The sequence below is a fragment of the Rhinoraja longicauda genome, chromosome 40 (assembly GCF_053455715.1).
Source record: "Rhinoraja longicauda isolate Sanriku21f chromosome 40, sRhiLon1.1, whole genome shotgun sequence".
NCBI classification, from domain to species: Eukaryota; Metazoa; Chordata; class Chondrichthyes; order Rajiformes; family Arhynchobatidae; genus Rhinoraja; species Rhinoraja longicauda.
This window is the reverse complement of record NC_135992.1, coordinates 5,069,435-5,097,343: the sequence shown is the minus strand read 5'-3', so window position 1 is coordinate 5,097,343 and position 27,909 is coordinate 5,069,435. Positions and strand designations below refer to the sequence as shown.

General features: G+C 51.9%; 1 protein-coding gene across 2 annotated transcripts in view; it reads left to right on the top strand.

Moving 5' to 3' along the window:
* The window catches only part of LOC144611540 (ras-related protein R-Ras2-like), a 102,887-nt gene extending 75,727 nt beyond the window's left edge, over positions 1 to 27,160 (top strand). For both annotated transcript variants that reach the window (XM_078430685.1, XM_078430686.1), the window contains exons 2-6: positions 9,028 to 9,115; positions 16,598 to 16,700; positions 17,277 to 17,385; positions 19,469 to 19,587; positions 20,740 to 27,160. In XM_078430685.1, the coding sequence (XP_078286811.1) occupies positions 9,028 to 9,115; positions 16,598 to 16,700; positions 17,277 to 17,385; positions 19,469 to 19,587; positions 20,740 to 20,827 (507 nt within the window). In that variant the 3' untranslated portion in view covers positions 20,828 to 27,160. The remainder of the gene's footprint in view (positions 1 to 9,027; positions 9,116 to 16,597; positions 16,701 to 17,276; positions 17,386 to 19,468; positions 19,588 to 20,739) is intronic.
* The last annotated feature ends 749 nt before the right edge of the window (positions 27,161 to 27,909 follow it).

The following is a 27,909-nucleotide window of genomic DNA, read 5'->3' as shown; positions in this document are numbered from 1 at the left end:
TCTCGCCCCGAAACGTCACCCATTCCTTCTCCCCAGAGATGATGCCTGACCCGCTGAGTTACTCCAGCATTTTGTGTCGACCTTCGGTCTTAAACCAGCATCTGCAGTTGTTGTTTTTCTACAGGTTTATAGGTTAACTGGCTTCGATTAAATTGTAAATTGTACCTAGCGTGTGTGTATGTAGGAAAGTGTTAGTCAAGTCAAGTCAATTTTATTTGTATAGCACATTTAAAAACAACCCACGTTGACCAAAGTGCTGTACATCTGATTAGGTACTAAGGAAAAAAATGAAACATACAGTAGCACGCAAACAGTTCACAGCGCCTCCTCAATGAGCCTCAAATGCTAGGGAGTAGAAATAGGTTTTGAGCCTGGACTTAAAGGAGTCGATGGAGGGGGCAGTTCTGATGGGGAGAGGGATGCTGTTCCACAGTCTAGGAGCTGCAACCGCAAAAGCTCCCCTGAGCTTAAGCCTAGACCGCGGGATAGTGAGTAGCCCCAAGTCGGCCGACCTGAGGGACCTGGAGTTAGAGAGGGGGGGTTAGAAGATTTTTGATGTAGGGGGGGGAATGTCCATTTAGGGCTTTATTCGTGAAGAGGAGGAGCTTGAAGTTGATTCTGTACCGTACAGGGAGCCAGTGGAGAGAGGCCAGAATCGGGGTGATGTGGTCCCTTTTACGGGTACCCGTCAGGAGTCTCGCTGCGGCGTTTTGGACCAGTTGCAGGCGGGACAGGGAAGATTGGCTGATCCCAGTGTATAGGGAGTTGCAGTAGTCTAGGCGGGAGGAAATGAAAGCGTGAATGATTTTTTCTGTGTCGTCGAATTGGAGGAAAGGTTTGATTTTAGCTATGGTTCGAAGTTAGTGCGCGGGGATCGCTGGGCGGCGCGGACTCGGTGGGCTGAAGGGCCTGTTTCCGCGCTGTACCTCCAAAGTCTAAACGTCCAACTTCGGCAAGTGTCCACCAGTTAGATACAGCTCTTGGGGCTAGTGCAATCAAGGGATATGGGGAGAAAGGGGCAAAACGGGGTACTGATTCTGGATGATCGGCCATGATCACATTGCATGGCGGCGGTGCTGGCGTTTCGGGTCGAGACCCTTCTTCAGACTCTTTTCGTTTACTTTTCTTCAAAGAAGGTGTTGCAGCAGACAGCCCTGGAGGGCATTTGGAGATTTATCAAGGCGTTGGGCGGGACAGAAGAATCTTAGCCAGGGGCAACGTCTGGAATTATTTTCTTACTAGCTTAATTGTGGGGCATCAACTTGTAAGGGATTGAAGGAGATGTATTTATCCAGATTTTGCTTTACTGTAAGCCTGCTATTTGGTATGGTTGGGTACATTATTTGCCACGTGTGCTGAGGTACAGTGAAACTCATTGTTGTGCACAGTTCAGTACAAGTATCACTGTACATAAGCACTTCCCGGAATGGCGGGACTGTCGTATGTTGAAAGACTGAAGCGACTAGGCTTGTATACACTGGAATTTAGAAGAATGAGAGGGGATCTTATCGAAACGTATAAGATTATTAAGGGGTTGGACACGTTAGAGGCAGGAAACATGTTCCCAATGTTGGGGGAGTCCAGATCCAGGGGCCACAGTTTAAGAATAAGGGGTAGGCCATTTAGAACGGAGATGAGGAAAAACTTTTTCAGTCAGAGAGTTGTGAATCTGTGGAAGTCTCTGCCTCAGAAGGCAGTGGAGGCCAATTCTCTGAATGCATTCAAGAGAGAGCTAGATAGAGCTCTTAAGGATAGCGGAGTCAGGGGGTATGGGGAGAAGGCAGGAACGGGGTACTGATTGAGAATGATCAGCCATGATCTCATTGAATGGTGGTGCTGGCTTGAAGGGCCGAATGGCCTCCTCCTGCACCTATTATTATTATTATATTGTCACTTAGATACTTCTTAGATAAGCATCTCAGATACTGTAAAAGTGTACAGCTGTAGACACAAAATGCTAGATTAACTCAGCAGGTCTGGCAGCATCTCTGGAGAGAAGGAATGGGTGACGTTTCGGGTCGAGACCCTTCTTCAGACTCAAGAAGGGTGTCGACCCGAAACGTCACCCATTCCTTCTCTCCAGAGATGCTGCCTGACCTGCTGAGTTAATCCAGCATTTTGTGTCCACCTTTGATTTAAACTGCAGTTCTTTCCTAAACAAGTGTACGTACGGCGGTGGTACACCGAGACAGTGTACAGATTTGGCGCCATTTTGCAAGTCCCAGTTGTTGTGAGGGCAGGGTTCTCGACCTGACCATGAAGGCCCGTTGCCATGGCGATGTTGCAGGGTCGGCCGGGCCAAACGTGGCCGTGGTGTTCTCCGCCGCTGTAGGCCGCGTCCGGCCCACGCTGGACCTCTTGGAGAGGCACCAGATCCAGCCGAGCCCCAGGCTGCTGCAGGGCCTCCAGCGGCCCACTAACCCCGTCCAGGCCCCACCGAGTCCGCACCGACCGGCGATCACCCCGTATCCTACACGCACTAGGGACAATTTTACCATAGTTGATCGCAGCCAATTAACATACAAACCTGGGCATCTTTGGTGTGTGGGAGGAAATCGGAGCACCCGGAGAAAACCCACGCTGTCACGGGGAGAACGTACAAACACCGCGCAGGCAGCACCCGTAGTCAGGATCGAACCCGGGTCCCTGGCGCAGTGAGGCAGCAACTCTACCGCTGCGTCACCGTGCCGCCCAGCCATGAGTTGTGGAATAGGCCAAGAGAAGGAACAGATCATAAGGAACAGAAGCAGTCTATTTTATTCCGATGGAGGGGGCAGTTTTGATGGGGAGAGGGATGCATCTCAGATACAGTACAAGTGTACAGCTGTAGACACAAACAGCTGGAGTAACTCAGCGGGTCAGGCAGCATCTCTGGAGAGAAGGAACGTGTGACGTTTCGGGTCGAGACCCTTCTTCAGTCTGAAGAAGTCACCCATTCCTTCTCTCCAGAGATGCTGCCTGTCCCGCTGAGTTACTCCAGCATTTTGTGTCTATCTGTGGGACTTAAAGTGTTTGGCAACTGGGAGGTCGGGTAGGCCCAGTCGACCCTGGTGGTTCTCAAAAACACGTTAAAATAAATACACATAAGTTGCAAAAAAATAAGCTTTTCAGACTGAACGATAAAACTCTGTGTACACTTGCATAGGACAGTGTGGCTTATTGAAGGTTTGAAGCACTGTTTGATGTGGTTTTCAGCTATTAAGGCCAAGGTTTAATCTGCCAGATCTACAATTTGTTTACTGCCTTCTGTCTGCTTTTGTGCATAACTGGGTCTTTCCCCGTCGTAAATTCTCGGCCTTTGGTGGTGCTGATAAAGACCTTGGGCCGTAGTTGAACCTGAAGAAAACAGCGTCGGAACGATCTGCACCGTGGCGCGGCGGTAGAGTTGCCGCCTTACAGCGCTTGCAGCGCCAGAGACCCGGGTTCGATCCCGACCACGGGCGCCGTCTGTACGGAGTTTGTACGTTCTCCCCGTGACCTGCGTGGGTTTTCTCCGAGATCTTCGGTTTCCTCCCACACTCCAAAGACGTACAGGTTTGTAGGTTAATTGGCTGGGTATAAATGTAAAAATTGTCCCTAGTGAGTGTAGGATGGTGTTAATGTGCGGGGATCGCTGGTCGGTGCGGGCTCGGTGGGCCGAAGGGCCTGTTTCCGCGCTGTATCTCTAAACTAAACTAAACTAAGATGGTGGTTTGAACCGAAGATAGACATATAATGCTGGAGTAACTCAGTGGGACGGGCAACCTCTCTGGACAGTAGGAATAGGCAATGTTTCGGGTCTGAAGAAGGGTCTCAACCTGAAATGTCACCAATTCCTTTTCTCCAGAGATGCTGTCTGACCCGCTGAGTTACTCCAGATTTTTGTGTCTATCCCCTGAAGAAAATAGTGATGGCCTTCTGAATTGCTGTAATTCCCAAGAGAGAACAGTCAGGGGGGAGTCCAGAACCAGGGGCCAGGGGATCTTATCGAAACGTATAAGATTATTAATGGGTTGGATACGTTAGAGGCAGGAAACATGTTCCCAGTGTTGGGGGAGTCCAGAACAAGATGACACAGTTTAAGAATAAGGGGTAGGCCATTTAGAACGGAGATGAGGAAAAACGTTTTCAGTCAGAGAGTTGTGAATCTGTGGAAGTCTCTGCCTCAGAAGGCAGTGGAGGTCAATTCTCTGAATGCATTCAAGAGAGAGCTAGATAGAGCTCTTAAGGATAGCGGAGTCAGGGGGTATGGGGAGAGGGCAGGAACGGGGTACTGATTGAGAATGATCAGCCATGATCACATTGAATGGCGGTGCTGGCTCGAAGGGCCAAATGGCCTCCTCCTGCACCTATTGTCTATTGTAGGCTGGACTCCTTGCCCGTGCCAAATTGAAAGGCGAACGAGGTGCAGTGTGGTTTGGATCAATGTTGTATCTTGATAAGCTGGTGTTAGAGGCCATTCAGCCCATTATCCCGTTGCTAGCTTTTAAGGTACAGCTAACCGATTAGAATCTATACTTTAGAGATACAGCACGGCAACAGGCCCTTCGGCCCACCGAGTCTGTCCCGGCCAAATCTCCGATACTTACCGAAGCCAATTAACCTACAAACCTGCACGTCTTTGCAGTGTGAGAGGAAACCTGAGGAAAACCCACGCGGTCACTGGGAGAACGTGCAAACTCCACGCAGACAGCGCCCGCAGTCAGGATACGGAACGCGCCCGTAGTCGGCTAGCACGAAAAGGAAGAAAATAAACAGAGTACAGAATGTAGTGTTTCCGTTATAAAGTGAAGTGCAGAGGGAAAAAAAATGCAAATGCCGCAAAGAGGTAGATTGGAAGATCAGGGAGGTCCGTAGAAGAGTCTGATAACAGTGAGGAAGTAGCTGTTCTTAACTCCGGGGGGGGTGGGATGATGTTCTTCTGATTTTAAAGATAAGTTTGAACTGCTAGGTGGTTGTAGAGTGACTTGGACAGATTGAGTGAGTTGGCAGATGCAATAGAATGTAGATAAATGTGAGGTTATCCACTTTGGTGGCAAGAACTCCTAAGGAGGCAGATTATAATCTCCATGGTGTCAGATTAGGAAAAAGGGAAGTGCAACAAGACCTGGGTGTCCTTGTACACCAGTCACCGAAAATAAACATGCAGGTACAACAGGCAGTGAAGAAAGCCAATGCCATGTTGGCCTTCATAACGAAAGGATTTGAGTAGAGCAAAGAGGTCCTTCTGCAGTTGTACAGGGCCCTGGTGAGACCACATCTGGAGTACTGTGTGCAGTTTTGGTCTCCGAATTTGAGGATGGACATCCTTGCTATTGAGGCAGTGCAGCGTAGGTTCACAAGGTTAATCCCGGGATGGCGGGACTGTCATATGGGGAAAGATTGGAAAGACTAAACTTGTATTCACTGGAATTTAGAAGGATGAGGGGGGATCTTATAGAAAGGTACAAAATTATAAAAGGACTGGACAAGCTAGATGCAGAAAAAATGTTCCCAATGTTGGGGGAGTCCAGAACCAGGGGCCACACAGTCTAAGAATAAAGGGGAGGCCGTTTAAAACTGAGATGGGGAAAAAACTTTTTCACCCTGAGAATTGCGAATTTGTGGACTTCTCTGCCGCAGAGGGCAGTGGAGGCCAATTCACTGGATGAATTGAAAAGAGAGTTAGATAGTTCCTGCTTTCTCCCCATATCTCTTGATTCCATTAGCCCCAAGAGCTGTATCTAACTCTCTCTTGAAAACATCTAGTTCACACTAGCGGCAAGATGTGTAGGAAATAAAACCTGCAGGTAGACACAAAATGCTGGAGTAACTCAGCGGGTCAGGGAGCATCTCAGGAGAGAAGGAATGGGTGACGTTTCGGGTCGAGACCCTTCTTCAGACTAGGATGATTGTGGTTGATGGTCAGCATGGACTCGGTAGGCCGAAGGGCCTCCTTCCATGTCGTATCTCTCTTTCTATCTAACAGTGACTTCCTTAGCACGGTCCAGTACTTAACAAACTTTTGGATTCTAGATTAGAGCTAACTAAATATTTTAGTTTAGTTTAGAGATACAGCGCGGAAACAGGCCCTTCCGGCCCACCGGGTCGGCGCCGACCAGCGATCCCCGCACATTAACACTATCCTTTTAGACAATAGGTGCAGGAATAGGCCATTCGGCCCTTCGAGCCAGCACCGCCATTCAATGTGATCATGGCTGATCATTCTCAATCAGTACCCCGTTCCTGCCTTCTCCCCATACCCCCTGACTCCACTATCCTTAAGAGCTCTATCTAGCTCTCTCTTGAATGCATTCGGAGAATTGGCCTCCACTGCCTTCTGAGGCAGAGAATTCCACAGATTCACAACTCTCTGACCGAAAAAGGTTTTCCTCATCCCCGTTCTAAATGGCCTACCCCTTATTCTTAAACTGTGGCATCTTGTTCTGGACTCCCCCAACATTGGGAACATGTTTCCTGCCTCTAACGTGTCCAACCCATTAATAATCTTATACGTTTCGATAAGAACCCCTCTCATGCTTCTAAATTCCAGTGTATCCAAGCCTAGTCGCTCCAGTCTTTCAACATACGACAGTCCCGCCATTCCAGGAATTAACCTAGTAAACCTACGCTGCACGCCCTCAATAGCAAGAATATCTTTCCTCATTTACCAAGCCAATTAACTAACATACCTGTCTTTGGAGTGTGGGAGGAAACCGAAGATCTCAGAGAAAACCCACGCAGGTCACGGGGAGAACGTACAAACTCCGTACAGACGGCGCCCGTAGTCGGGATCGAACCCGGGTCTCCGGTGCTGCATTCGCTGTAAGGCGGCAACTCTACCGCTGCGCCACCGTGACCACCCTATTTTCTCCACCGATTTGTTCATTAGATACTGCAGCGGGTGTTGTGCATTTGGTGGACAATTTACAGAAGCCAATTAACCTACAAACCTCCACCGCAATGGCTGGTGGAGCTGCCCCGCCATGCCGCGCCAGAGGACCCGGGTTCGATCCTGACCTCAGGCGCTGTCCGGGTAGATATCGCGCGTGGACCGCGTGGGTTTCCTCAGGGCGCTCCGGTTTCCTCCCGCATCCCAAAGGCGTGCGGGCTTCCAGGTTAATCGGTCTCTGTAAACCTGCCCCGAGTGGGAAGGGAGTGGATGTGAACGTGGGATAACATAGAACTAGTGTGGACGTGGGATCGCTGCTCGGCGTGGGCTCGGTGGGCCTGATTCTTGCCATTCATGCCATTCATCTTTCAATCAATTCAATCAATCAATAGACAATAGACAATAGGTGCAGGAGGAGGCCATTCAGCCCTTCGAGCCAGCACCGCCATTCAATGCGATCATGGCTGATCATTCTCAATCAGTACCCCGTTCCTGCCTTCTCCCCATACCCCCTCACTCCGCTATCCTTAAGAGCTCTATCCAGCTCTCTTGAAAGCATCCAACGAATTGGCCTCCACTGCCTTCTGAGGCAGAGAATTCCACACCTTCACCACTCTCTGACTGAAAAAGTTCTTCCTCATCTCCGTTCTAAATGGCCTACCCCTTATTCTTAAACTGTGGCCCCTTGTTCTAGACCCCCCCCCCAACATTGGGAACATGTTTCCTGCCTCTAACGTGTCCAATCCCCTAATTATCTTATATGTTTCAATAAGATCCCCCCTCATCCTTCTAAATTCCAGTGTATACAAGCCCAATCGCTCCAGCTTACAGTACTTAATAAATTTGATTCCACACACAATGACTCCACCACCCATCACACAAACCAACCTCCCTTATTCTCCGTGATCTCCATTCCCTTTGTAAGAAAATAACTGCAGATGCTGGTACAAATGGAAGGTATTTATTCACAAAATGCTGGAGTAACTCAGCAGGTCAGGCAGCATCTCGTTTCAAGTAACCCTTTGTCATATTTTCACACCTTCCACTTCCTTATCTATGTATCTCCCTCTCCCCCAACATCAGCCTGATGAAAGGGTCTCGACCCCAAACGTCACCCATTCCTTCTCTCCAGAGGTCGATGGCCAGCATGGACTTGGGTGGGCCGAAGGTCCTGTTTCCATACTGTATCTCTAAAATGAAAACTAAATGGTCCCTATCAATAGTCAATAGTCAATAGTCGTTTATTTGTTACATACACATAAATGTGTAGTAAAATGAAACATTACCCACAGTTGAACAATAAGACCAATAAGATTAATCAATAAAAATGCAATAACACATACAATCACAACTAACACCAAACAAAAAGAAACATCCATCACAGTGAGTCTCCTCCAGTCCCTCCTCACTGTGATGGAAGGCCAGAATGTCTTTTTCTCTTCCCTGCCGTCTTGTCCCGCGGTCAGGCTGTTGGAGTTGCCACGTCGGGGCGGTCGGGGCATTGCTAATTTAGTTTATAATTGTCTCGTGTACCGAGGCACAGTGATAAGCTTTTGTGCCACGTGCTACCCATTCAGCGGAACTATAGGTGATTACAATCGGTCTGTCCTAGGTTAATTCCCGGAATGGCGGGACTGTCATATGTTGAAAGACTGGAGCGACTAGGCTTGTATACACTGGAATTTAGAAGGATGAGAGGGGATCTTATCGAAACGTATAAGATTATTAAGTGGTTGGACACGTTAGAGGCAGGAAACATGTTCCCAATGTCGGGGGAGTCCAGAACCAGGGGCCACAGTTTAAGAATAAGGGGTGGGCCATTTAGAGAACTGAGATGAGGAAAAACTTTTTCAGTCAGAGAGTTGTGAATCTGTGGAATTCTCTGCCTCAGAAGGCAGTGGAGGCCAATTCTCTGAATGCATTCAAGAGAGAGCTAGATAGAGCTCTTGAGGATAGCGGAGTCAGGGGGTATGGGGAGAAGGCAGGAACGGGGTACTGATTGAGAATGATCAGCCATGATCACATTGAATGGCGGTGCTGGCTCGAAGGGCCGAATGGCCTCCTCCTGCACCTATTGTCGATTGTCAATGGTAGGTCAGGACAGTTGCTGGTCGGATGAATTGTTTTCTTTGAATTGTTCACCATCTAACCATGGACCCGTTCGTTCCTCATTGCAGTCTTACTTCGTATCGGACTATGACCCGACGATCGAGGACTCCTACACCAAGCAGTGTGTCATAGATGACCGGGCCGCGCGGCTAGACAGTGAGTACCAGCCACCACACCCACCACCACTAGGGGTCGCCAACTATCTCACTCCCAAATACGGGACAAGGTGACGTCACCGCCCTGTGACCTCACCCAGCCAGCGGCCACGTGCTCCCGCTCCACCACCCGGGCATGCTCCGATAGGCGAACACATTCGCCCCTGTTCCCCGAACAGCCTACACTGCCCCGGCCTACAGCGGCCCACGGGCCTACAGTGGTTTGTCCCGTACAGGACCTGCCTTGTCCCGTATTAGGCCCGGCCGCTGTAGGCCCCGGGGCCGCTGTAGGCCCGGATATTGTAGGCCCGGAGGCCCGGGAGTCGCATGACGGAGGCTGCGTAGCAACGTGCCTCCCGGCCCGGGCGGCCGCCATTGGTGGACTGGGAGCACGTGGCCGCTGGCTGGGCAAGGTCACATGGGGCGCGGGGCGGTGACGTCACCTTTTGTCCCTTATTTGGGAGTGAGGAAGTTGGCAACCTTAATACTCGCAGATAACATATAAAGAACTAAAAGAGGATTAAATAACCTCTATAGACTCCACAGAAGGCTGTGGAGAGGCCAAGTCAGTGGATATTCTTAAGGCGGAGATAGTTAGATTCTTGATTGGTGCGGGTGTCAGGGGTCATGGGGAGAAGGCAGGAGAATGGGGTTAGGATGGAGAGATAGATCAGCCATGATTGAATGGCAAAGTAGACTTGATGGGCCGAATGGCCTAATTCCTCTCCTATCACTTGTGATTTTACTTGACTTTAGAGATATAGCACAAAGGGAGGCCCTTCAGCCCACTGATTGTGTGCCGAACATCGATCACCCTGTACACACACACACACACGCACACACACACACACTTTATTTACCGAAGCCAATTAACCGACAAACCTGTACGACTTTGGAGTGTGGGAGGAAACCGGAGCACCCGGAGAAAACCCAACGCGGTCACGGCGAGAACGTGCAAACTCCGTACAGACAGCACCCGCGGTTAGGCTGGAGCCCAGGTTCCTGGCGCTGTGAGGCGGCAACTCTACCGCTAGGCCGGCCGAACAGATCAGATCTGCCATACACAGATGCAATCAACTCAAACTCAAGGATTATAGATAGAGCACAGGGGGAGATGGAGAGCATAGCTCATCAGTCCCAGAGACAAAATCCAATGTCCGCCATGGGGAAGAGGTGAAAGACGATAACTCTACCGCTGTGCCACTGTGCGTGCCACCGTGCGTGCCACCGTGCGTGCCACCGTGCGTCCCACCCACAAGCACTCTTGCGACAAAACTCCAAAGTTCCTTTGTGGAACTAAGACAGTCTATAGTTCATAGTTTAGTGTTGGAAAGAACTGCAGATGCTGGTTTAAATCGATATGGGGATATCGAGGAGACCCTAGTGAGAGCCTCATCTATAATGGAAGAGGTCCTTAAAGAATGAGGACATCTCCGATGCCCTGGTATGGAAAACATCCTGGGCGGAGATGCGGCGAAGACGGAGGAATTGGGAGTTGGGGATAGTCTTTACAGGAAGCTGGGTGGGAAGAAGTGTAGTCTAGATAGCTGTGGGTTTGTAGTAGATGTCGGCCAATAGTCTGTCTCCTGTGATGGAGACAATAGACAATAGACAATAGGTGCAGGAGGAGGCCATTCGGCCCTTCGAGCCAGCACCGCCATTCAATGTGATCATGGCTGATCATTCTCAATCAGTACCCCGTTCCTGCCCTCTCCCCATATCCTTAAGAGCTCTATCCAGCTCTCTCTTGAATGCATTCAGAGAACTGGCCTCCACTGCCTTCTGAGGCAGAGAATTCCACAGATTCACAACTCTCTGACTGAAAAAGTTTTTCCTGATCTCAGTTCTAAATGGCTGACCCCTTATTCTTAAACTGTGTGGCCCCTTGTTCTGGACTCCCCCAACATTGGGAACATGTTTCCTGCCTCTAACGTGTCCAACCCCTTAATAAACGTATAAACGTTTCGATAAGATCTCCTCTCATCCTTCTAAATTCCAGTGTATACAAGCCTAGTCGCTCCAGTCTTTCAACATATGACAGTCCCGCCATTCCGGGAATTAACCTAGTAAACCTACGCTGCACGCCCTCAATAGCAACGGTGAGATCAAGAAACGGTAGGGAAATGTCGGAGATGGTCCAAGTGAATTTGAGTGCAGGATGGAAATCAGTCACGGTTTAGTGTGTTTAAGAGCCTGATAGTTGTTCGGAAGGTGGTATTCTTGAGCTGTTCACCCATTGACTCCAGCTACACCTCACGCTGCCTTGGCAAGGCCAGCAGCATAATCAAGGCCCATTCTCACCCCGATCACTCCCTCTTCCCCCCCCCCCCCCCCCATCGGGCAAGAGGTACAGAAGTTTGAAAATGCACGCCTCCAGATTCAGGGACAAATTTCTTCCAGGCAACTGAACCATCCTATGACTGACTAAAGAGCGGGTCCTGACCTCCCCATCCACAAACTGAGGCACAATTGAGAGAGGGAGAGAGCGCAGAAGAGACTCAGGGCGGTCACGGTGGTGCAGCGGTAGAGTTGCCGCCTTACAGCGAATGCAGCGCCGGAGACCCGGGTTCGATCCCGACTACGGGCGCCATCTGTATGGAGTTTGTACGTTCTCCCCGTGACCTGCGTGGGTTTCCTCCGAGATCTTCGCTTTCCTCCCACACCCCAAAGACGTGCAGGTTTGTAGGTTAATTGGCTTGGTGTATGTGTAAAATCGTCCCCAGTATGTGTAGGATAGTGTTAGTGTGCGGGTATCGCTGGTCTGTGTGGATTCGGTGGGCCGAATGGCCTGTTTCTGTGCTTTATCTCTAAACTAAACGCTGAATTTGCGTGAGAGGCGACCTGTGAATGTTTGTAAGTGATAGGAGCAGAATTAGGCCCATCGAGTCTACTCCGCCATTCCATCATGGCCGATCTATCCCCCCCCTCCTGACCCCATTCTCCTGCCTTCTCCCCGTAACCCCTGACACCCGTACTAGTCAAGAATCTATCCATCTCTGCCTTAAAAATATCCACTGACTTGGCCTCCACAGCCGTCTGTGGCAAAGAATTCCACAGATTCACCACCCTCTGACTGAAGAACTTCCTCCTCATCTCCTTCCTAAAGGTACGTCCTTTAATTCTGAGGCTGTGCCCTCTGGTCCTGGACTCTCCCACTAGTGGAAACATCCTATCTCTCCACATCCACTCTATCCAGGCCTTTCACTATTCTGTACGTTTCAATGAGGTCCTCCCTCATCTAAACTCCAGTGAGTACAGGCCCAGTGCTGACAAACGCTCAGTGGAAGTGTTTAAGTGGGTCTGAGGTCCTAGTTTGTGTTTAATGTTGAACACGTTGGGTGTGTGGATGAGTTGGCAACAGATGGCCTCATGGTTAAATCTCCAGAGTTCCAGACCGCTGAGACCAAACAGGCAGTCATCATTACCAACCTCTGCAGATTTTGTTTGGGAGTTTGGTGTACTTTAGAGATACAGCGCGGAAACAGGCCCTTCGGCCCACCGGGTCCGCGCCGACCAGCGATCCCCGCACACTAACACTACCCTACGCACACTAGGGACAATTTTACACTTATTCCAAGCCAATTAACCTACAAACCTGCACGTCTTTGGAGTGCGGGAGGAAACCATAGATATTTCGGAGAAAATCCACGGGGAGAACGTACAAACTCCCTGCAGACGGCGCCCGTAGTTGAGATCGAACCCGGGTGTCCGGCGCTGTGAGGCAGCAACTCTACCGCTGCGCCACCGTGCCGCCCCACCGTGTCTGTGCGTGAGCATGTGTATGTGTGTGTGGGTCAGGCAGTGGGCTTGCTCTGATCTCCAGGTGCCTCTGGGCAACAGTGTGCATGAGAGCGAGTGTGTGTGTGAGGGATGTGTGTGTGTGTGAGAGAGTGTGTGTGTGAGAGAGTGTGTGTATGTGAGAGTGTGTGTGTGACTGTGTGTGTGTGAGTGTGTGTGAGTGTGTGTGAGAGTGTGTATGTGTTGAGAGAGAGTGTGTATGAGTGTGTGAGTGTGTGTGTGGAATGTGTGTGATAGAGTGTGTGTGTGATAGAGTGTGTGTGTGTGTGATAGAGTGTGTGTGTGTGCGAGAGTGTGTGATATTTGTGTGTGTGATTGATAGTGTGTTATATAGTGTGTGATATTGTGTGTGTGTGTGTGTGTGAGTGTGTGTGTGTGTGAGAGTGTGTGTGAGTGTGTGTGTGTGTGTGTGTGTGTGTGTGTGTGTGTGTGTGATAGTGTGTGATATTGTGTGTGTGAGTGTGTGTGTGTGTGAGTGTGTGTGTGTGTGTGTGTGTGTGTGTGTGTGTGTGTGTGTGTGTGTGTGATAGTGTGTGTGTGAGAGTGTGTGTGTGTGTGTGAGTGTGTGTGAGTGTGTGTGTGTGTGGGGCCGTGCGTTAGCTCTGAGTTCCAGGCCTGTGTGTCTGGGCACGAGTCTGTTACTCATCAGGAAGGATTCTGTTTTCCCTGCTCTCTCCTGCCACAGCGCATATCTTACCATGAAGGAATTTTAATTCTGTCAGTGTGGCGTAACTTCCTCGGCCGTAACCATGGAGACCGAGTCTGTGCGACTTGTCTGTGCTGGCAAAAGCCGCTCTAATTCCCTGCACACCGTTTTCAGATCAGGAATGCAGTGAATGATATATCCTTTGCATTTCTCTGGCGCCTGACACCTCCCTCTCGGGTGCCCCTCCACACTTTGCCGCGGGTGTGGTCTGAAGGCCTGAAGACCACTCTAGGCCTGAAGACCACGGCGTGGAAAACAGGAAGGGTCTCGCCCCAAACATCACCTATTCCTTTTCCCCAGAGATTCTGCCTGACCCGCTGAGTTACTCCGGCTTTTTTGTGTCTATCCCCCCCGGTGGAAACTAGCCCTTCGGCCCAACTAGCCCACACCGGCCAATGTGCGGGCAAATTGCCCCTTGATTCCATTAGCCCTAAGAGCTGTATCTAACTCTCTCTTGAAAACATCCAGTGAATTGGATGTCCCATCGGCCCATATCCCTCCAAGCCCGTCCTATCCATGTACCGGTCTAATCTGTCCCTTAAATGTTAGGATAGTCCCAGCCTCAACTACCTCCTCTGGCAGCTTGTTCCACACACCCACCACCCTCTGTGTGAATAAGTTACCCCTCAGATTCCTGTTACATCTTTTCCCCTTCACCTTGAACCTATGTCCTCGATTCCCCTACTCTAGACAAGAGACTCTGTGTGCATCTACCAGATCTATTCCTCTCATGGTTTTGTACACCTCTACAAGATCACCCCTCATCCTCCAGTGCTCCACTCCCAGCCTGCTCAACCTCTCCCTGTAGCTCAGACCCTCGAGTCATGACAACAGGGGATCTTGTAGAAACATAAAATTCTTAAAGGGATTGGACAGGCTAGATGCAGGAAAAATGTTCCCCATGTTGGGGGAGTCAGCCCCAAGCCCTTTTCCCCTAAGAGCCAAATCTAACTCTCTCTTGAAAACATCCAGTGAATTGGCCTCCGCTGCCTTCTGTGGCAGAGAATTCCACAGATTCACAACTCTCTGGGTGAAAAACGTAGAATTTAGAAGGATGAGGGGGGATCTTATAGAAACACATAAAATTCTTAAGGGATTGGACAGGCTAGATGCAGGAAACATGTTCCCCATGTTGGGGGAGTCCAGAACCAGGGGGTCACAGTTTAAGAATAAAGGGTAGGCCGTTTTAGGACTGAGATGAGGAAAAACGTTTTCACCCAGAGAGTTGTGAATCTGTGGAATATAATGGCTTGATTGTAACTGTGTATAGACTTTCCACTGACGGTTTGGAACACAACACAAGAGCTTTGCACTGTTGCCTGGTACACGTGACAATAAACTAGACTATACTAAAACTCTTTTAGGCATAGAGTCACACAACATCGGCACAACTCAAATTGGATGGGTCGACCAAGTTGCCCCATCTACCCACCCCCTCGCCCCATATACCCACCCCCCCTTGCCCCATATACCCACCCCCCCTTGCCCCATATACCCTCCTCTTGCCCTATATATCCACAGTCTTGCCCCATATACCCACCTCCTCTTGCCCCATATACCCACCTCCTCTTGCCCCATATACCCTCCTCTTGCCCTATATTCCCACACCCTAAACCCCATATACCCACCTCCTCGCCCCATATACCCAGCCCCGTGCCCCATATACCCACACCCTTGCCCCATATACCCACAGTCTTGCCCCATATACCCACCTCCTCTTGCCCCATATACCCACCTCCTCTTGCCCCATATACCTCCCTCTTGCCCTATATTCCCACACCCTAAACCCCATATACCCACCTCCTCGCCCCATATACCCAGCCCCGTGCCGCATATACCCACACCCTTGCCCCATATACCCACAGTCTTGCCCCATATACCCACCTCCTCTTGCCCCATATACCCACCTCCTCTTGCCCCATATACCTCCCTCTTGCCCTATATTCCCACACCCTAAACCCCATATACCCACCTCCTCGCCCCATATACCCAGCCCCTTGCCCCATATACCCACACCCTTGCCCCATATACCCACCACCTCTTGCCCCCTATACCCACCTCCTCTTGCCCCATATACCCATCCCCTCTTGTCCCATATACCCACCCCCTCTTGCCCCATATACCCACCCCCTCTCGCCCCAACTCAGCGGGACAGGCGGCATCTCTGGAGAGAAGGAACGGGTGACGTTTCGAGTCGAGACCCTTCTTCAGACTGATGGTCCCTTCCATCGACACCATCTACACCTCACGCTGCCTCGGCAAGGCCAGCAGCACAATCAAGGACCAGTCTCACCCCCGGCCACTCCCCCTTCTCCCCTCTCCCATCGGGCAAGAGGTACAGAAGTGTGGAAACGCACACCTCCAGATTCAGGGACAGTTTCTTCCCGGCTGTTATCGGGCAACTGAACCATCCTACCACAACCAGAGAGCAGTGCTGAACTACTATCTACCTCATTGGGGACCCTCGGACTATCCTCGATCGGACTTTGCTGGCTTTACCTCGCACTAAACGTTATTCCCTTATCATGTATCTCCACACTGTAAATGGATCAATTGTAATCACGTATTGTCTTTCTGCCGGCAGGGTTAGCGCGCAACAAAAGCTTTTCACTGTACCTCAGGACAATAAACTGAACTGATATACCCACCACCCTCGATCCATAAACCACACACAATGCATATACCGCACTCTGTCCCATATACCACACTCAATCCATATACCACACCCTGTCCAATATACCACACTTGTCCCATATACCACACTGTCCCATATACCACACTGTCCCATATACCACACCCTGTCCCATATACCACACCCTGTCCCATATACCACACACGTCCCATATACCACACTCTGTCCCATATACCACACTTGTCCCATATACCACACTCAATGCGTACACCACCCACCCTCCCCACACGTACCCGCCACCGTTGCTCCCCATTCTCACCGCTGTTTCTCCATCTGTTCTCTTTCAGTTTTGGACACGGCTGGCCAGGAGGAGTTTGGGGCCATGAGGGAGCAGTACATGCGGTCGGGGGAGGGCTTCCTCCTCGTCTTTGCCATCAATGACCGGGGAAGGTGAGGCCACCCCCACTGGGCGACCCCCTGTTCCAAGTGTGACGTTCAGTTCAGTGTAGTTTAGAGATGCAGCGCCGGAAGAAACGGGCCCTTTGGCCCACCGAGTCCACACCGACCAGCGATCCCCGCACACTGACACTACCCTACACACACACACAAACACACACACACAAACACACACACACAAACACACGCACACACGCACACACACACACACACACACACTTACAAACGCACGCAGGCACACTCACACACGCACGCACACACAGTCATACATACACACACACACACACACACACACATACACACACACACACACACACACACATTAGGGACAACTTTTACATTCGTTCCGAACCAATTAACCGACAAACCTGCGTGTCTTTGGAGTGTGGGAGGAAACCGAAGATCTCGGAGAAAACCCAAGGGGTGAACGTACAAACTCCGTACAGGCAGCGCCCGTGGTCGGGATGGAACCCGGGTCTCCGGCGCTGTGAGGCAGCGACTCTACCGCCGCGCCACCGTGCGGCCCCGGGATAGATGATTTATTGTTCCCCTCTCCTGTTGGCGTTGCAGCTTTGATGAGATCAGCAAGTTCCACCGGCAGATTCTGCGAGTCAAGGACCGGGATGAGTTTCCGATGATCCTCATCGGGAACAAGGCAGATCTCGAGCACCAGAGGCAGGTCAGTCTCGTCTGGGGTGGGGGGGGGGGGGGTGGGGGAGTTACAACATTTGGGTTTTTTCCCCCCTTTTCTCTCCAAGACAGCTCTTTTTCCCCACTTGTCAGTCTCTTAAAGGTCCGTGACTCCCCGACTTTCGTGATAGCCGACCTTTGTAAACGCGCACTAATGGAAACAATTCTCTAAGTCCACTGATGCCGTAGTGGTCTCCACGGCAGAGCTCCCCCCCACGCCCACAGACTCTGCCTCAAACGTCCTCCATGGTCCCGCCATGGAGTTACACCCCTGGTCTCCACGACGGAGCTCCCCCCCCCCACGCCCACAGACTCTGCCTGTCGTCTCCACGGCGGATCTTCCCCCCCATGCCCGTAGTCTCTGCCTCGAGGATTCTCTATGGTCCTGTCATGGAGCTACACCCCGGTAGTCTCCACGTCGGAGCTCTCCCCTCCCTCCCCCCCCCTCCCCCCCCACCCTCATAGTCTCTGCCTCAAAGATCCTCCATGGTCCCGCCATGGACCTACACCCGTGGTCTCCACGGCGGAGCTCCCCCCCACGCTCATAGACTCTGCCTCAAAGATCCTCCATGGTCCCGTCATGGAGCTACACCCATTGTCCCCACGGCGGAGCTCCCCCCCCCCACAGACTCTGCCTCAAAGATCCTCCATGGTCCCGCCATGGAGCTACACCCGTGGTCTCCACGGCGGAGCTCCCACTCTGTGTTCGCGTGCACAGCAACACTTCTCTTTCCACCTTACGCAAGGCTCCGCGGGAGGTAAGCCTAACATATCTATGACTTAAATGTTGCCCTAGTTCCCAATCAAATGATTTCAGCCCGCACAATGCATATAGTGTTCCCCTAATTCATCAATCGCCTTGTATCCAGTTCACGCTGTGGAAAGGTGTGACACAGTGGATCGCCTACACTTGGGTGGCAAGAACAGCAAGGCAGAATATTTTCTGAATGGTGTCAGATTAGGAAAAGGGGAGGTGCAACGAGACCTGGGTGTGCTTGTACATCAATCACTGAAAGTAAGCGTGCAGGTACAGCAGGCAGTGAAGAAAGCCAATGGCATGTTGGCCTTCATGGCAAGAAGATTTGAGTTAAGGAGCAAGGAGGTCCTACTGCAGTTGTACAGACCCCTGGTGAGACCGCACCTGGAGTACTGTGTGCAGTTTTTCTCTCCTCATTTGAGGAAGGACATTCTTGCTATTGAGGGAGTGCAGCGTAGGTTCACCAGGTTAATTCCCAGGATGGCGGGACTGACATATGTTGAAAGAATGGGTCGACTGGGCTTGTAATCACTGGAATTTAGAAGCGAGAGACATATAAAATTCTTAAAGGATTGGACAGGCTGGATGCAGGAAAAATGTTCCCGATGTTCGGGGGAGTCCAGAACCAGAGGTCACAGTTTACGAATAAGATTATTAAGGGGTTGGACACGTTAGAGGCAGGAAGCATTTTCCCAATGTTGGGGGAGTCCAGAACCAGGGGCCACAGTTTAAGAATAAGGGGTAGGCCATTTAGAACAGAGATGAGGAAAAACTTTTTCAGTCAGAGAGTTGTAAATCTGTGGAATTCTCTGCCTCAGAAGGCAGTGGAGGCCAATTCTCCGAATGCATTCAAGAGAGAGCTAGATAGAGCTCTTAAGGATAGTGGAGTCAGGGGGTATGGGGAGAAGGCAGGAACGGGGTACTGATTGAGAATGATCAGTCATGATCACATTGAATGGCGGTGCTGGCTCGAAGGGCCGAATGGCCTACTCCTGCACCTATTGTCTATTCTCTAAGGGGTAGGCCATTTAGGACTGAGATGAGGAAAAACGTCTTCACCCGGAGAGTTGTGAATTTGTGGAATTCTCTGCCACAGAGGGCAGTGGAGGCTGATTCACTGGATGTTTTCAAGAGGGAGTTAGATTTAGCTCTTAGGGCTAACGGAATCAGGGGGTAAGGGGAGAAAGCAGGAACGGGGTACTGATTGTGGATGATCAGCCATGATAACATTGAATGGCGGTGGTGGCTCGAAGGGCCGAGTGGCCTCCTCCTGCACCTATTTTCCAAATGACTAAACGACTGCTTTGTTTTGCAGGTGACGAAAGAGGAATCTGACAATCTCGCTGGGCAGCTGAGAGTCACCTATCTGGAAGCTTCCGCGAAGATACGGTTAAATGTAGACAATGCGTTTCACAATTTGGTGCGGGCTATACGGTGAGTTATTTTATTGAAAAAAATCTAAGGTAGTTTATTCAATCACGATATAAAATAATATTTACAAACTCAAAACCATGGTAGCCTGCCCGCCTAATACAAGATCACCAAATTATCTAAGACACTACATTTTCAGATAACTATAATACAATCCAGATCGAGGATACGGTGAGTTCTTTAGCCAGCCTGACGTTAGTCAGTCAGTTAATACGCCAATTTAAGTTTACTTGAGAGATACAGCGCGGAAACAGGCCCATCGAGTCCGGACCGACCAGCGATCCCCGCACACTAGTGCTATCCCACACACACTAGGGACAATTTATAATGATATCAAGCCAAGTAGCACACAAACCTGCGCATCTTTGGAGTGTGGGAGGAAACCGGAGCGCCCGGAGAAAACCCACGAGGTTCTGAAGCCACTGCTTCTTGCCCGGTGATTCTGTGCATTTTCCAACCGATGGTCAAAATTGAATTTACGCTTTAGAGACGCACATGCATGTGCACGCACACGCACACACACACGCGCACACACACACACACATACGCACACACACACACACATATACACACATACGCACGCACACACACACACACGCGCACACACACATACACACACACACACACATACACACACACACGCGCACACACACATACACATACGTGCACTCACACACACACATACACACACACACGCATACACACACACACACATACACATACGAGCACACACACACACATGCAAACGGATACGCGCACGTACCGGCACACACACCTGTGTACACGCAGATGTACACACACATGTACACACACTCGCCTATACACATACACCTACACACACGCATATATGTGCACACACACTAACAATTACACACACATGCACACACACACCTATGCACGCACTCACCTGCTCACACACACGTACACACCTACAAATGCACACGCGCGCACGCACACCTTCACACACACGCACATCTATACGCACACACGCATACGCACGCACACCATCCACACGCATGCATGGTTCAGAGAGCGATGGCAAATGTCCGCATTGTACTGCCGTGGGCCCGGTGAGGGGAGGTGGGCCCTGGGGCTTGTGTTGGTGCCAAAGACTCTCATCACCGGGGCCCACTGACGTTGTGTTTCCTGCCGCAGGAAGTTCCAGGAGCTGGAGAGCCCGCCGAGCCCCCAGCCCAAGCCCTCCAAGCGCGACTCCAGCGGCTGTCCGTGCCTCCTCCTGTGAGACCCTCGCCCAGCCCCACACTGGGCCTCACCTCCAGCCAAGGCCCGGACCCTCGCTGCTCCAGACATCCACACCACCGACCGACCGACCGACCGACCGACCGACCGACCGACATCACATCCTCACACTCAGCAACACACTGGCATGGATGAAGATTCCCCCCTCCCCCTCTCCCCTTCCCCCCCTCCCCCCTCTCCCCTTCATCCCCTCCATCCCCCCTCCCTCCCTCCCCCATCCCTCCCCCCCTCCTCTCCATCCCCCACTCCCCTTCCCTCCCTCCCCTCCCTCCCCCTTTTTCTTCCCCTCCCCCCTTTCTCCTTCACCCCTCCCCTCCATTCCCCCTCTCCCCTCCCTCCCCCCTCTCCCCTCCCTCCCCCTTTTCTACCCTCCCCCATTCCCTCCCTCCCTCCCTCCCTCCCTTCCCCTCCCTCCCTTCCCCTCCCCCTTTTTCTCCCCCTCCCCCATTCTCTCCCTCCCTCTCTCCCTCCATCCCCTCCCTGCCCTTCATCCCCTCAGCCACCCTCACCCCTCTCCCCTATCCATCCCCTCTCCCCCCCTCACCATCCCCCTCAACCCCCTCCTCCCCCTCACCACCCGCCCTCTCTCCCCCGCTCAGGAACAACACCCGCCATTCGGCCCAGCGGTACTAGCCCACAGCTCGGGAGACCAAGGGGTTTTGGTGACTGCTTGAACCTCTCTCTCACTCTCTCTTCGAGAAAGAAAACTTCTCGAGCGATGATTCTTTATTTTTTTGTAACCCGGACGACAAGGAAACCCTTGCGGGGAAAAGCGAGACGGGAAGGGAGCGCCGGAGAGAGTGTGGGGAATGTCGGAGGAGGAGGAGGGATGATCCGAGACCAGCCCGGGTCCGACTCTACTTGACACTACGGGTCACAAGTTCACCGAACACGATTTGTTCTGCTGCCTTTGGAGTTTTGACCATCCACTTCCGCGGGAAAACGGGAATTCCAGGAAGGCTAGTTGTTGGTTTGGGAGCTTGGCGTCTTCACTCTCAGTGTAAGCACGAGGCCAAAGCAGAGAAATAGCCAACTTCACCATCTCCCGGTTGCCAAACACTTTAACCCTCCCCTCCCACTCCCACTCCCACACTGACCTCTCTGTCCTGGGCCTCCTCCGTTGTCAGAGTGAGGCCCAACGCACACTGGAGGAACAGCACCTCGTATTTCGCTTGGGCAGCTTACACACCCCCAGCGGTATGAACATTGACTTCTCTAACTTCAACTAACCCTTGGATTCCCTCTCTCTCTCCTTCCCTCCCCCACCCCAGTCGCACTGCCAGTCCCACTGTTCGCATCCACCTCTCCCACAGCCAACAATGGACCATTGTGGGATCCATTGTTCCTTGGTCTTGGGTGCCGGCTCTGATTTGTTCTGGATCTTTTCCTACATCTAGGTCCCCCCCCCCCACTCCCCAACTCTCAGTCTGAGGAAGGGTCTTAACCCGATACGTCACCCGTTCTTTCTCTCCAGAGATGCTGCCCGCCCCGCTGAGTTACTCCAGGGGTTTGCGTTTGTCTTCGGCGTAAACCAGCATCTGCAGTTCCTTCCTACACTCTAGCACTGATGGGCGTGGCAACTCAGATCCATTCCATGCAGGCACTTGGCCTGATGATCTTGTGCAGTCCAGGAGATTCCATTGGGAGGGTGAAAGACCCTGGGAAGGGTTGGTGCGTGCAAGGCCTTGCAGAGAGAGTTTCATTAGTAGGACCAAGCAAGGAACTGCAGATGCTGCTTTGCACCAAAAATAGACACAAAGTGCTGGAGTAACTCAGCGGGTCAGACCGCGTCTCGCAGATTCATACGGCGTGGAAGCAGGCCCTTCGGCCCAACATGGGCGGCACGGTGGCGCAGCGGTAGAGTTGCCGCCTTACAGCGAATGCAGCGCCGGAGACTCAGATTCCATCCCGACTACGGGCGCCGTCTGTACGGAGTTTGTACGTTCTCCCCGTGACCTGCGTGGGTTTTCTCCGAGACCTTCGGTTTCCTCCCACACTCCAAAGACGTGCAGGTTTGTAGGTTAATTGACTGGGTAAATGTAAAAAATTGTCCCTAGTGGGTGTAGGATAGTGTTAATGTGCGGGGATCGCTGGGCGGCGCGGACTCGGTGGGCCGAAGGGCCTGTTTCCGCGCAGTATCTCTAAATCTAAAATAAATCGAACGACCAACAAGCCCCATCTGCACTAGTCCCACCAACCTGCGTTTGGCACATGTCCCTCTAAACCCGTCCTATCTACGTCACTGGTTAAATGTTCCTTAGACGTTGCGATAGTCTCTGCCTCAACTACCTCCTCCGGCAGCTCGTTCCACGGGCGACGTTTCGGGTAGTGACCCTTCTTCGGACTGTCCGAGTTTCTGAAGGAGGGTCCCGACTCGAAACGTCGCCAATCCTTTTTCTCCAGAGATGCTGCCTGACCCGCTGAGTTACCCCAGCACTTTGTTTCTACCTTTTAGAGAGTTTTATTGTTCCACCTTGTGACTCTGGTTGAATTTTAATTCCAAATTTTAAGTTACAACCCAGCGGTATGAATATTGATTTCTCTAATTTTAGCTAACCCTTGCAAACCCCCCCCCCCCCTCTCTCCATCCCTCCCCCACTCTGGTCAGAAGTGATAGGAGCAGAATTAGGCCATTCGGCCCATCGAGTCTACTCCGCCAATCAATCACGGCTGATCTATCTCTCCCTCCTGACCCCTATTCTCCTGCCTTCTCCCCGTAACCCCTGACACCCGCACTGATCAAGAATCTATCTATCTCTGCTTTAAAAATGCCCACTGACTTGACCCCCACGGCCTCTGTGGCAATGAGTTCCGCAGATTCTCCACCCTCACTCCATCCTCATCCCATTGAAGGCCAACAACCCCATCTTCACCCCCCCCACCCCACCCCACCTTCCCCACCCACGTTCCCACAGACTTGTTTTCTCTCCGACCAGTTTCACCGTCGTTCCCGCCTAGTTTCACTGTTCGTATCCTCTCGTTACCACCTCTTCCACAGCCAACAATGGACCCTTGTAGGCTCTACATTTCCCCGATCGTCGGCGCAGGCCCAGATTCGTTCCTCTCCGGCCTTTCGTCCCCTTTGTCCCCCTGCGCCTTTCTTTGCGCGCCTCCAGTCTCGCCCCTCCCCCTGACTCTCAATCTCTCGCTCTCTCTCTCACTCCCGTCTCAAGAAGGGTCTCTTGCCGGTTCTTTCTCTCCAGAGACCGCCTGACCCGCTGAGTTGCTCCGGCGTTTCAGTGCCCGCCGCCCGTTATGGAGATTGATCGGGTCGGGAAGGAGCGGCTGAAAACCAAAGACGGGCGCAAAATGCCGGAGTAACTCAGCGGGACGGGCAGCATCTCTTTCACCGAAAGAAAGGAATGACCATGGGTGCTGATCATGTGCAGATCAAAGATACTAGAGGAGCAAGATGGACCACTCCGTTGAAATCGCCTCTACTGAAGTGTAGTACGCAAAGGAGCATAACGTCCGCCATTTTAGTAAGCAAAACCCGCCGTGATGTCCGCCATTTTAGTAAGCAAAACCCGCCGTTCGCTCTGCCTCTCGCAGTGTAATCAGCGTTTTGGGGGAACAGTATGTGTGATGATACCATTAAAATGCAGAATATATCTCATCTGTCAATTCACAGATTTTTGTTATTTTTATTTTTAAATGTTTCTGCAAGTTTCTGCCTACTAAAATGGCGTCGTGACGCGCTACGGTTTTTAGGGTCGAGTGGTCCATCTTGCTCCTCTAGTATCTTTGGTCCAGATCTTGTAGAGGAAGTGATTGTTCCCTGGTTGGATGAGGCCTGTGCCAACCGGAGGTGGCACCGTGAAGGTTCGACTTGGAGTGCCTGCTCGAATGGCGTGGCGCTGGAGAACGTTGGAGCAGTTGGCATTATGCATGACCATCGTTGGCAGTGCCACCCAGGGCGAGAGAGGGGGGCCTTCGATTTAGAGAGGGGCGCAGAGCGAAACAAGGGGGCTAAACTAACCGTGATGCTCCGTGGTCTTAACATTCCACTGTCTCTTCCATTCCCATGTCTGAAGAAGGGTCTCGACCCGAAACGTCACCCATTCCTTCTCTCCCGAGATGCTGCCTGACCCGCTGAGTTGCACCACCATTTTGTGTCTACCTTCGATTTAAACCAGCATCTACCTTCCATTTAAACCAGCATCTCCCATCCTATCCATTTTTGTACACGTTGTATCCTGTTGAGATTCTAAGCCCTCATCGATCTCACCCAGGTATCTGAGTTTAGTTTAGAGATACAGCGCGGAAACAGTCACCTTAAACCTATGTCCTCTGGTCCTCGATTCCCCATCTCTGGGCAGTGCGCCTACCCGATCTGTTCCTCTCGTGATTTTGTACACCTCTGTAAGATCTCCCCTCATCCTCCTGCGCTCCAAGGAGCAGAGTCCCAGCCTGCTCGACCTCTCCCTGTAGCTCAGACCCGCCCCCTCACCGAGCGTCCTGGCAACATCCTCGTACATCCCCTCTGCAGATGTTCACATCTGCCCGTTTGCCATCTACCCAAGCCGCCACTCCTCCTCTTTCCTCATCCCTACCGGAAACGAGCAGCGGTAGAGTTGCTGCCTCACAGCGCCGGAGACCCGGGTTCGATCCCGACCACGAGTTTGTACGTTCTCCCCTTGACAGCGTGGGCCTTTGAAACGGCCCATCGAGTCTCCTCCCCCATTCAATCATGGCTGATCTATTTTCCCTCTCAACCCCATTCTCCTGCCTTCTCCCCACACCTGTATTAATCAAGTATTTGCCAATATCTGCCTTAAAAACATCCATTGACTTGGCCTCCACAACCGTCTGTGGCAATGAATCCCACAGATTCACCACCCTCTGGCTAAATAAATTCCTCCTCATCTCCTTCCTAAAGGTACGTCCTTTTATCCCGAGGCCGTGCCCTCTGGCCCTAGACTCTCCCACTGGTGGAAACATCCTCTCCACATCCACTCAATCCAGGTCTTGTACCCTAGTGGTGTGGAACCCCCTTGTGTGACTGAGTTGCTGAAGAGGACACCATCCCATGGCGGCACGGTGGCGCAGCGGGTAGAGCTGCTGCCTCACAGCGCCGGAGACCCCGGGTTCGATCCTGCCCACGCTGCTTGTCAGTACGTAGTTTGTACGTTCTCCCCTTGACCTGCGTGGGTTTTTCTCCGAGATCTTCGATTTCCCCTCACACTCCAAAGGCGGGCAGGTTTGTAGATTAATTGGCTTGGTGTGAAAATGTGAAATTGTCCCTAGTGCGTGTTAATGTGTGGGGATCGCTGGTCGGCACAGACTCGGTGGGCCGAAGGGCCTGTTTCCAAACTGTATCTCTAAACTAAACCATTCCAGTACTCTGAGGGGTGTGGGTTGGAAGTAAAGGACGTTCTCTGGGATTAAACGGTGGAGAGTAGCTTTGGGTCTAACCGGGAGGGGGGGGTTGATTGTAGGTTGTATGAAGGTGCTGCCATTTTGTGACATGCATTGGTTGCCATGGAGATGTCTGAAATGGTTCCCCTTCTCCCTCCTCTTGCCTCCTCCCCACCCACTGTCCCTCACTCCTCTACCACGTCACAATTGACCACTAGGGTTGCCAACTTCCTCACTCCCAAATAAGGCACGAAGGTGACGTCATCGCCCCGCGTGCCTTCACCCAGCCAGTGGCCACGTGCTCCCGCTCCACCAATGGCGGCCGCCCGGGGCTTGAAGCGGGTTGCTACGCAACCTCCGTTAGGCGGCGCCATGGCCTACTGCGGCCCCTTGGCCTACAATGTCCGGGCTTACAGTGCCTCCCGGGCCTAAAGTGTCCGGGCCTACAGTGCCTCCCGGGCCTACAGTGTCCGGACCTACAGTGCCTCCCGGGCCTACAGTGTCCGGGCCTACAGTGCCTCCCGGGCCTACAGTGGCCGGGCCTACAGTGCCTCCCGGGCCTACAGTGTCCGGGCCTACAGTGCCTCCCGGGCCTACAGTGTCCGGGCCTACAGTGCCTCCCGGGCCTACAGTGTCCGGGCCTACAGTGTCCGGGCCTACAGTGCCTCCCGGGCCTACAGTGTCCGGGTCTACAGTGCCTCCCTGGCCTAAGGGACAAACCAATTTAGCCCAGTGTTCGGGATGTCTCGGCTAATACGGGACAAAATGGCAACCCTATTGACCACCCAAACTGTCTCCACTTTTAACCCTTCAACCTTTTAACTATTGTTAGATACGGCTCCCTATGTATAGTTAGAGGTACATTGTGTTTATATTGGAGTAAGGACTACACACACCCCCCCAGCACGAACTGGGGGCGTGTAGCACCTCTATGTAAATGTTCTCTCAAAGTCATTAAAGTGCATTTGTAATAAACTTGTTCCTTGTGTGGTTGTTTTTTGGGAATATCCATCCGAAGTTTGCGACGTTTGGGAATTTTTAGCCGCCCAGCACAGTGGGCAGAGCTGCCATATCGCAGCACCAGTGGCCCGAGTTCGATCCCGACTTCGGGCGCTGTCTTTGTGTGTGTGTGTGTGTGTGTGTGTGTGTGTGTGTGTGTGTGTGTCTGCGTGTGTGTCTCTGCGTGTGTGTCTGTGTGTGTGTGTGTGTCTCTGCGTGTGTGTCTGTGTGTGTCTGTGTGTGTGTGTGTCTCTGCATGTGTGTCTGCGTCTGTGTGTGTGTGTGTGTCTCTGTGTGTGTGTGTGTGTGTCTTTGTGTATGTGTGTTTGTGTGTGTGTGTCTCTGTGTGTGTCTGTGTGTCTGTGTGTGTGTCTCTATGTGTGTGTGTCTGTGTGTGTGTCTCTGTGTCTGTGTGTGTGTGTGTGTGTCTGTGTGTGTCTCTGTGTGTGTGTGTCTCTGTGTGTGTGTCTGTGTGTGTGTGTCTCTGTGTGTGTGTGTGTGGCTCTGTGTGTGTGTCTCTGTGTGTGTGTGTGTGTGTGTCTCTGTGTGTGTGTGTGTGTGTGTGTGGCTCTGTGTGTGTCTCTGTGTGTGTGTGTGTCTCTGTGTGTGTGTGTGTCTGTGTGTGTGTGTGTGTGTGTCTCTGTGTGTGTGTGTCTGTGTGTGTGTGTGTGTGTCTGTGTGTGTGTGTGTCTCTGTGTGTGTGTGTGT